The sequence below is a fragment of the Leopardus geoffroyi genome, chromosome D1 (assembly GCF_018350155.1).
Source record: "Leopardus geoffroyi isolate Oge1 chromosome D1, O.geoffroyi_Oge1_pat1.0, whole genome shotgun sequence".
Classification (NCBI taxonomy): Eukaryota; Metazoa; Chordata; class Mammalia; order Carnivora; family Felidae; genus Leopardus; species Leopardus geoffroyi.
The window spans coordinates 60800231-60810637 of NC_059329.1; the positions used below are offsets into that span (position 1 = coordinate 60800231).

A 10407-nucleotide genomic window follows, 5' to 3' on the forward strand; every position below is an offset into this window, starting at 1 on the left:
CACAGGTGCCCAGTGGCTCTTGTGTGCTTGTCTACTATTTCTTGAGCAACTATACTGCTTGGGCACTTAATGCAAAGACCCATCAGTTGTCACTGTGTTGGTGTGTGTGCTTGTGTATGACATAAGCCTATATGCATTTCCCACTTCCAGCCTTAGGACTAGTCTGAGCAGTAGGGTGGGGATGAGCCTAGAGAGACTGATGGTTATAACTGGGAGAAGACAGAGGAAGAAAACTGGGGCCAGTTTCTGACAAGACAAAGTCAATATACTGTAGAATTATGCAACAGGTGCCATATTTAGATGGAGGATTTTGAATACAGAAAAACAACTGTGTAATTTGGGAACAGTTTATACTAGAGAACTTGAAAAAAGGACCAATAGGACAAACACTATGATTGTTGTTTCTCTTTTCAGGGTGTGTTCTCAACCTACCATGGTGATTTTCAATAACACTACATCATCTTCCTCAAACTTCCTACTCACTGCATTTCCTGGTTTGGAACTTGCACATGTCTGGATCTCTATTCCTGTCTGCTGTCTCTATGCCATTGCCCTCTTGGGAAACAGCACGATTCTGTTCATCATCATTGTTGAGAGGAGTCTTCACAAGCCCATGTACTATTTCCTCGCCATGCTGTCAGCTGTTGATCTATGTCTGACCATCTCAACCCTTCCCACTGTTCTTGGGGTTCTCTGGTTTCATGCCCGGGAGATTAGCTTGAAAGCTTGCCTCATTCAAATGTTCTTTGTACATGGCTTCTCCTTCCTGGAGTCTTCAGTGCTGGTAGCCATGGCCTTTGACCGCTTCATGGCTATCTGTAACCCACTGAAGTATGCTATTGTCTTCACAGACATGATAATCTTGGTGATTGGACTGGTCATCTGCATACGGCAAGTAATTTTAATCTTTCCCATGATTCTAGCCTTGACGAGAGTATCTTTTCACGGAGGCCAAGAGCTTTCCCACCCATTTTGCTACCATCCAGATATGATTAAATACACATATTCCAACCCCTGGATCATCAATTTTTGGGGCATGTTTCTTCAGCTCTACCTGACTGGCACTGACTTACTGTTCATTCTTTTCTCCTACGTTCTGATTCTCCGAACCGTCTTGAGTATCGTGGCCCCTAAGAAACAACAAAAAGCTCTCAGCACTTGTGTCTGTCACATCTGTGCTGTCACTGTTTTCTATGTGCCAATGATCAGCCTGTCCTTTACACACCGCCTTTTCAGCTCCACCCCAAAAGTGGTCTGTAGCATTTTGGCCAATGTTTATTTGTTCTTACCACCTGTACTGAACCCTGTCATTTACAGCTTGAAGACCAAGACCATCCGCCAGGCTATGCTCCAGCTGCTCCACTTTAAGGGCTCACAGGGCCCCAGTGTGAGGAGTCATAGAGGACCCTGGGGTTGAAGGAGAGAGAAGTTATATTTGAGCAATAAAAGGATCTGGGTCTGTGCCACCAGGCATTTTAGTTACTGAAGCAGTTTCACTTAAATCATAGGAGCAGAAAGAGAATACTTTTCCCCTAAACTTATCAAAAGTTAAAAAAAAAAAAAAACTACCATTCAAAACCAAATTAATTGTGTATATGTCCCTCAAACATTTAAAATAATTATATGGAACTCCTGTGCACATTAAAAGCACAATAAGATCATTTTATTATGGTTGAACAATTTAATTATCTGCCTAAAAACGGTAATTCTTAGACCAAAAATTAATATATATAATTTTATGTCTGTGTTCAGCTGCCAAAAAGTAATTTATTTCTGTGGTAAGATTTCCCAGGGGGCATCAGAGATTTTTTTTTCCTTGAGGTGGTAAGTGAAAGAGTTACATGTGTGTGCAAAAACACGCACATTGCGAGTTGTAATTTAAAACTCTAGGAAACTCTTACACACTGACTTCAGTTCCTAATGTCACTTCTAGGGAGCCCCATCTCCTTGCAGATGCACTCCCTGAACCTCTCTCTATCTTTTCTTGAATCCTTTTTCTCCTCAGCAAATGTGAAATTGTCACTGAACTAATTGCTATTTGTTATACCTCCAATGAGTCCAATATCTAAAGTTACATATCACTCTTCATTATTTTTCCCATTGCCTAGATATTCTAATACAGTTCTGATTCTCACTCTGAAGCACCTCTTCCGTGTCTGGCGGGCTTCAGGACAGTACTTTTTTTCTATTTGCCCTTGTTTCATGGGTGGTTAAGTTTTTACCTAGCTGTTGGGCTCCTGGACCTTTTGGTGTACTTGTCATTGTAGAATTGCACAGTGACTTTGATGCTTAGTAGGAAATCTTTAGAATACCTTGCTTAACAATACTTGTTTGGTCAAGAAGTAACCTGGGGTGCTTGGGTGGCTCAGTCAGTGAAGCACCAGACTTCAGCTCAGGTCATGAACTCACAGTTGGTGAATTCGAGCCCTGTGTCCAGCTCTGTGCTGACAGCTCAGAGCCTGGAGCCTACTTTGGATTCTGTGTCTCCCTCTCTCTTTGTTCCTCCACTGCTTGCACTCTGTCTCTTCTCTCTCAAAAATAAATAAAGATTAACAATAATAATAACAATAACAACAACAACAACAACAATAATAATAGTAATAATAGAAGAGAAGCAACCTCACTATAGAGTTGATGGGATGTTGGGGGAATTCTCCTAAGTTTTTTTTGTTTTTGTTTTTGTTTTTGTTTTTTGGTTTTTTTTACATACAAAGTTATGAAACTCTGTTCCACTCAGGATAATTCATGTCTGAGCACAGGAGACCAAGCAGAAATTCTGATCTGAGCCACCTGTCTCCTCTCCTTACATCACCTTCCTACTCCTGGCAGACAAGGAATACCGCTTCCAAACTCTTGTGTGTTTGCCTTGACTTTCTGTTCTGCTCAAACACTGACAATTTTGTGACTGCTTTGCCCAAACCAAGAGACACCAGTCTCTGATCCTGGAATCAACCTGTGGCAGAGTAGACATGCCAGAGCACACCATACTCTAACTATCCAGACTTTTCCTCATCAGTTCTTACAAATGCCAATGGTTCCTTAATTGCTTCCTTACAGACCTTCCTAAAAGTTTTTGTTCTTAGATCCCCAACTCCATTTACAATTCCTGAATTTTATAACATCTGGAAAAACACTTTAAAATTTTTTCCCTAAGTTTGGAGCCAAAACTTATTGGCAGCAAAAGCTAACATAAACAGGTATGAATGTATTTATGGTCATTATTTATTCTACATTGAGTGAATATCTACACATTTCACCTCAGAAATATAGCTGTGCTTGAATACAGGGTAATGCCTCCAGGGTTGTAGAGATGTTTAGAGTATAAGAAATTCTGAATTTTAAGAGTTTTAGGTAAACAATTGTAGAAATGTGCAAGCATCCTTCCAGTTTTATGATGGCCAATATTTAAGGCAGTCTACTGCATGTCTGTTAATCTTTTATTATTCCAAATGTGCTTTTCATATCTGGCTTAAAATGTAACTCACCTGCTCAATACCAAAAACACTTTTATCAGTATTTTTTATTCCCCATAGCAGTTGTTAATAGGACATGAATGTGTTTTGTTGTTACTTCAAAGGATGTGTTTAATAATTTGGGGATTGTTCTAATTATATCTTGTATGTATGTAAGTACATATAATTATACACACATATGTGTACTATATACAATTAAAATTTTGTGATTAAAAAGGTAACAAAAATCACTCACAATCCTACTAATGAGGAATTTTATGATATATAACTATCTTTTTTTAATAAGCCAACATATGTGCACATACACATACATTTATTAACTAGGATAGTAGTGTATACTCAGATGTATATCCTATTTGCTTTATATTATTTATCATTTTCTGTTAATCATATATTACATTTTTATATTAGACTTTATTTTAGACTTTACTTCCCCTAGGAAGCTCTCTCACTTGATTCTCCACTATAATGGTCAAGTAACCAGTCTTTTATTCTTTTATTTGCTTTCTTATATGTGTGCTTAAACTTATCATACTTTACCCTGTGGATTTAATTTTTTATTTACTGTTCTCCCCACCACCAGACTGTAAACCCCTTGATAGCATAAATGTAAGTTTCATTTAATCCTTATCATCTAGTACAGTGCTTAACAAATGCCACTTGGTTGTTGATTCTGTGTTGCATAGGTGAATAATACTTAATATTATTTGTGTATCATGGTTTATGTTTAACATTTCAGTAGTTTACAGTATTTTTATCATAGACAATAATCCTTGATATATATTAGAAGTAAATATTTGATCACCCCTCTGATTGTGTTCTTCTATTCCTAGAATGTGAATTATTAAATTTATAAGGAGATAAAATAATAGTTGGTCTGCTGTAGTGCATGAGGTTGTAGGCTCTGGAAATGGGTTTAGATTTAAGCTCCTAACACTTTATAGTTCTGTATTTTTGGAAAACTTGTTTAACTTCTCAAAGCTTTAGCTTCTAAATCCACAAAACAGGAGGAATTAATAAAATCTACCTTCCCATGTTCTTACAAAAGTTAATTGTGTTAATACAAGTAAGTATATAACCCAGTGTTTGGTGCCTGGTGAACACTGGATTATACCATATGTTAACTAACTGGAATTTAAATAAAAACTTGAAAAAACATCTTTGTACTTAATTCCCAGTTTAGTTTAGTTTATTTTTGTGTGTAATAAAGGATCACACACAATTATGGTTTTTTTAAATAGGTTGTAATTTTTTCTACCACTATTATTTGAATAACCTATTTTCAATAAGGTTCTGATATTCCTTAATTATATATTACTTTCATATCATTTAGAGTATGTTGAAGTGTTTATTCTTTCGTTGTTCTTCCCATTGATTTGTTGAGCAAACTACATGCAATTTTATAGCTGTTTAATAAATGTTGCTATCATATGAAACTTTATTACACTTTCTATTTGTTTTTATCTTATATTTTCCAGTTGACGTTTGTAAAACTTTTTTTAGAATTATTTTGCTACACTCTCAGTGAAATGTTCCTGGAAGCTTGATTGGAAATACATTGAGCCTATATTATAATTGAGGAAAACAGATTTTAGCCTATTCACTCTTATGATCCAGATAAACATTATTGACATGTTATGACTTGAGCAGTTTCTGTTGTTTTTTTTTTTTTTTTTAATTTTTTTTTCAACATTTATTTATTTTTGGGACAGAGAGAGACAGAGCATGAACGGGGGAGGGACAGAGAGAGAGGGAGACACAGAATCGGAAACAGGCTCCAGGCTCTGAGCCATCAGCCCAGAGCCTGACGCGGGGCTCGAACTCACGGACCGCGAGATCGTGACCTGGCTGAAGTCGGACGCTTAACCGACTGCGCCACCCAGGCGCCCCGAGCAGTTTCTGTTTTGTAAAGATCTGAGTTTCTTAGTTGAGGGCAAATACTAAAAAAATGGAGGATAATATTCTTCTTGTTTCTTTCATGACAACCTGTTTACTTTTTCTTGTGGCTAAACAGGACATGAACTATTTTTCAGGGCAACTTCTTTGACTTAAAATTTATAGTTACATCTTATTCATTTGGCAATAGTGTTTCTATCATTCTAGATGTTCTGTGTGCTTACAATTTATCATCATATTCTGACTGTTCAAAGGTTTGTGTGTGTGTGTGTGTGTGTGTGTGTGTGTGCATGTGTGCTTCTTTTCTCAAAGTTGAGAAATGTGTCAGACTGCTATCTAGATGTCATTATATACAGCGTACAAGTCTGGAGATATGATAATAAATTTAATGTATACAGTTTCTTTAAGGAAACAAAATTGAAGTAAGACAGACAGGTGAATTAATAACATAACTGAAAACAACCTGGGAGGAAGCCCAAAAGTTTGTCCCTCCCTTCCTTGGTTAAACTATGGGCATCCAGAATGGGTCAGCTTTTGAGCAATAAGAACTCAGTTAAACTCACCTGGGGACATAAAATATGTAAGAATGTTTATTCAACAGAGAACATCTTGTTCAAAATGGTTCTTTGGAACAAACAATACTAATTATTTGTGAGTTCAACTGAGATAATGAAACATTGAAATTGATTACCAATCATTTTTTCCCAATCCATAGTACAGACTTTTTAAGAGTTTTGGTTGACATATTCTAAAATTTATGTTTTATACTTTGTCTACTATGAAGTACTCACAAATAACAGATGAATAGGAAACAGATGAATTTTACAGAACGTATACTGAGATAGCCAATCTACTTTAGTTGGCTATTTATCTTTTTTTTTTAATGTTTATTCATTTTTGAGAGAGTGTGTGCATGTGCATGAGCGGGGGAGGGGCAAAGAGAGAGGGAGAGAGAATCCCAAGCAGGATTTGTGCTGTCAGCACAGAGCCAAAGATGGGCTCCATCTCATGAACCATGAGATCATGACCTGAGCCAAAATCAAGGGTTGAATGCTTAACCAATTGGGCCACTGAGGTTCCCCTGGGCCACTCATCTTTTCAAAAAATGGAACCATAGATGTATGAATATGATTTTATATTGCTTAACATATGATCATATTTTCTGCTAGTTTGAAATTATTTCTAACTTGTTTAGTGTAATTGAATATGTCATAGGTCAAAATACCAAGTGCCTAAACAAGCATGAGAGCCATTATTTTAAAGTAGTTAAGAATATCAATGTTTTAAAAATTACTGAACTACTAGCTTTCCTATCTCCTACTACTAGCAGCATACTCTGTCATTCTCCTTTTAATAACTATAATTTCTTGGAGCCCTGTTGTAATATAGAGAAAAAATCTGATCTGTCTTAAAGGATGTTGTGAGAGAGTTTATTCTCATATTTCCAGGCTATGAAAGCTCTAACATTAAAAACAATCACTGGTTGTCCCTATTTGATTACTAAGGAAAGAGAAAAGGGAGAAAAAATTTAACCAATTTGGACTTAACAATACACTTCTTTCCTTAAGTGGGAAATCAAGGATTTGCATTGAATTGACCCAAGAACCCACAACAAATACATGTCTGAAGGCTGCCTGAAGGAAAATCCAATTGGATTGGCATAACACCTTTTAACTTCCAACTCCTTTGGTATTTATTTTCTAAAATTTTTTAATGTTTTTATTTGTTTGAGAGAGAGAGAAAGCACACAAGTAGGGGAGGAGCAGAGAGACAGGGAGAAACAGAATCCGAAACAGGCTCCAGGCTCTGAGCTGTCAACACAGAGCCCGACGTGGGGCTCAAACTTGTGAACTGTGAGATCATGACCTGAGCTAAAGTCAGACGTTTAACTGACTGAGCCACCCAGGTGCCCCAGTATTCATTTTCCGTAAGGGGGCACAAGCTCTACTTCTATGTGTATTTACCCTTGTGCTGTAAACAGTGTAACTAAAATTCCAAAGCAGTATATTGATTCATGATTTTAATAGTATTGTAAAACTATTCCATACTCACCTGTCAATGCCCACATCAGTCCTAGGCTCACAGACCTCAGTGCCCAGCCCACATGTTGTAGTGATTATAAGGATGATTAAGGGAGATAACAATAAACATCTATAATACTTTGCTTAGAGATATCTTATTTAATTCTCCACTCTTGGTTGACCTTGCCTTACTTTTCCCCATACCTTTATTTTCGACATAATTTCCCCCAAACCTTCTCACGAATTTGCCGCGTCTTCACACAGTATACAATGGGATTCATCAGAGGTGGTACTAGTAAGAAAATGTCCGCAATGAGGATCATGGCCACTGGGGACTTGTGCTTGCCAAAACGGTGCATGGAGGCCAAAGCAATGATGGGCACATAGAAGATGAGCACAGCACAGATGTGGGAGACACAGGTGTTGAGAGCCTTGAGCCGCTCCTTATGGGATCCAATTCCCATCACCGTCTTCAGGATGAATATGTAGGACACAACAATGAACACACTGTCTGATATCATACAGAGGGCAACAAAGAAACCATAGAAAAAGTTGACTGTGTTGTCAGAGCAGGCCAGCTTCATGACATCCTGGTGTAGACAATAAGAGTGAGAAAGTAGGCTTTTCCTACAATATGTCAATTTTTTTAGAGTGAAAGGGAATGGGAGCACTAAGAGCATGCTTTTAATTAGAAACACCAGGCCCATTTTGGCAACTCTGGCATTGGTGAGGATAGAGCTATATCTCAGAGGGTGACGTATGGCCAAAAAGCGGTCAAAAGACATGGCCAGGAGCACTGAGGACTCCATATCTGTAAATCCGTGGATAAAGAATTCTTGAGCAAAGCAGGCATTTGGGGAAATTCCTGTAGCATTGAAAACAAATATCCTCAGCATAGTGGGGAGGGATGAGAGGGAGAGGCCAAGGTCAGAGACAGCTAACCCAGAAAGGAAATAGTACATGGGTGCATGGAGTGAGGACTCTGTCCTGATCACAAAGAGGATGGTGCAGTTGCCAAAGATGGCCACCAGGTACATGAAGCAGATGGGGACAGAGATCCAAGCATGAATATGTTCCAGTCCTGGGATTCCAATCAGGAAGAAGGTGGTGATCTCAATGTTAGAGGAATTGATACTGTGCATGATGAATCAGATGGAAAGTGTTTATTCCAAGATCTGAAATGACACTTTTAACATAAATGACATTTTCAGCATAAAAAACACTCCTTTCAGCACTTTCCTCTGAGACATAAAGAAAATACAGTTTTGAAAGACTCATATCCTGGAATAAAAGAATGAAGTATTTCTTCTGAACAAACTATTAGTAATAGAGTCAGATAATGTTAACTGACAAGGAGAACCAGGAATATAGGAACTATCTTTACCAATCACATTTCTCCATAAAGTCTTCAGAAAAACTACTCACATAAAGAGCAGTGACCTGCAAATAAATTCCCCCCTTTTCTATTAGGATATTCCCCTTCCATCCCAATCTAATGAAAAATTTTACACAGTTATGCTGAACCATAGGATAATTCTTTTAGTTTGGTCCAGAGTAAGCCTAGAATTAAATAAACAAACAAAAAACAAAACAAAACAAAAACCCAAAAAATAAAAAACAACCCTCCCCACACACACACACACACAAACAAAAAGAAAAAAAAAACAGGAACCTGGAGAAAGTAGATTTAAAAGAGTGGATACTAAGTGGTTTCTCTAATTTCTATAGACTTTTGCTCCAAATATGTTTTAGGCAAGGGCTTGAGCTTCTAAAGCTGATCTTACTCACAAGCTCTCCACAGGAAGAAGTACAAAGAAAGGACAGAAAATAGGTGATGTGCACTTGACTGTTAACCCTCTCTTATATAGTATAGTGAAAAATCCCATTTTCTTATATAGAGCAGATAGAATGTTCTTTAACATGATTAATCCATATCAGTACTCTCCATCCATGAGCATGGGAGGAGAGAGAGATTCTTAGGCTTGCTTTTACAGTCCAACATACGCTCTCGTAAATACAAAGTGACTTAGCCAATTGGACTATAGGCCAGCCATGGTGAGTGGCAAAGTGGTAGACATGTTGGTGATGAGGAAGACTGGTATTCTCTGAATCCTTTTTTTTTTTTTTTTTTTTCTGACACCATAAGATAAATAGATGCTCTACAACTATGTTTGTTTTTTGTTTTTATACACAACTGAGCTTACTATGTTCCTTTAAGTGTTTTCTCTTTCTTTATGAAATTAAGTTAATGGGGACAGTGGGGTTCCAAGATACATAGAGCATGTTGGTTTTTACCCTTTTCCTAGAGAAGTGAGAGTTTAATTGAGAAGCTTGGGCTTTATCAGAGTGCTCTTGACTATTATGAATCAGAAACACAAGATTTTCAATTAGTTTATCCCCCTGTCTCCTTCCTGGATGACAGGGGTATGGGACTGAAAGTTCCAACCCTATAATCATATGGTTGATTCTTCAGGCAAACAGCCCCCAATCTTAGGTGAGATCCAGAAGTTACCATTTTAACATGAGAAAAGTCAACTGTGTCTCTCACATCCCATAAGAAATTCCAAGGGAACTCAGTGCCAAAATCAGGCATGAAGACCAAACATATTTATTATAAATCACAATATCACAGTGCCTAATTCCTTTCACTCACAAAGCATTTATGCCCTAAATATTTTTCTGTTAAATATCCTTAAACATTCCATCAGACTTCCCGTCTCATTACTGGCTGTTTCCTTGGCTCTAACAGCTCTTTCTCAGAGGTCACATCATCAGAAAGGCCTTCCCTGAATACACTCGCCCCCTTGGTCATGCTGTGTTCCCTTGCTCAAATCCAATTACAGTATTAACTTCACTCTGATATACAGTAAATCCTCAATAAATATTTGTTATATAAAATAGATAAATGAAAAAATAATCTTCTATATTATGGGGTTTGGGAGTGGTGGGGGTCCGGAGCTGACAGGCAAGAAAGAATTCTTGAGATGTCTTTAGAACAAAAAAAGGTGATTTCAGTT

General features: G+C 37.5%; 2 protein-coding genes across 2 annotated transcripts; one reads left to right on the plus strand and one right to left on the minus strand.

Moving 5' to 3' along the window:
* The first annotated feature begins 329 nt into the window (after positions 1–329).
* Positions 330–1784, plus strand: LOC123602438 (olfactory receptor 51T1). Its single transcript, XM_045486926.1, has one exon. It carries the CDS (start codon positions 392–394, stop codon positions 1415–1417), a length of 1026 nt encoding a protein of 341 aa, XP_045342882.1. The 5' UTR covers positions 330–391; the 3' UTR covers positions 1418–1784.
* A 5714-nt stretch (positions 1785–7498) lies between these two features.
* Positions 7499–8532, minus strand: LOC123602439 (olfactory receptor 51A7-like). Its single transcript, XM_045486927.1, has one exon. It carries the CDS (start codon positions 8530–8532, stop codon positions 7597–7599), a length of 936 nt encoding a protein of 311 aa, XP_045342883.1. The 3' UTR covers positions 7499–7596.
* Positions 8533–10407: the final 1875 nt, after the last annotated feature.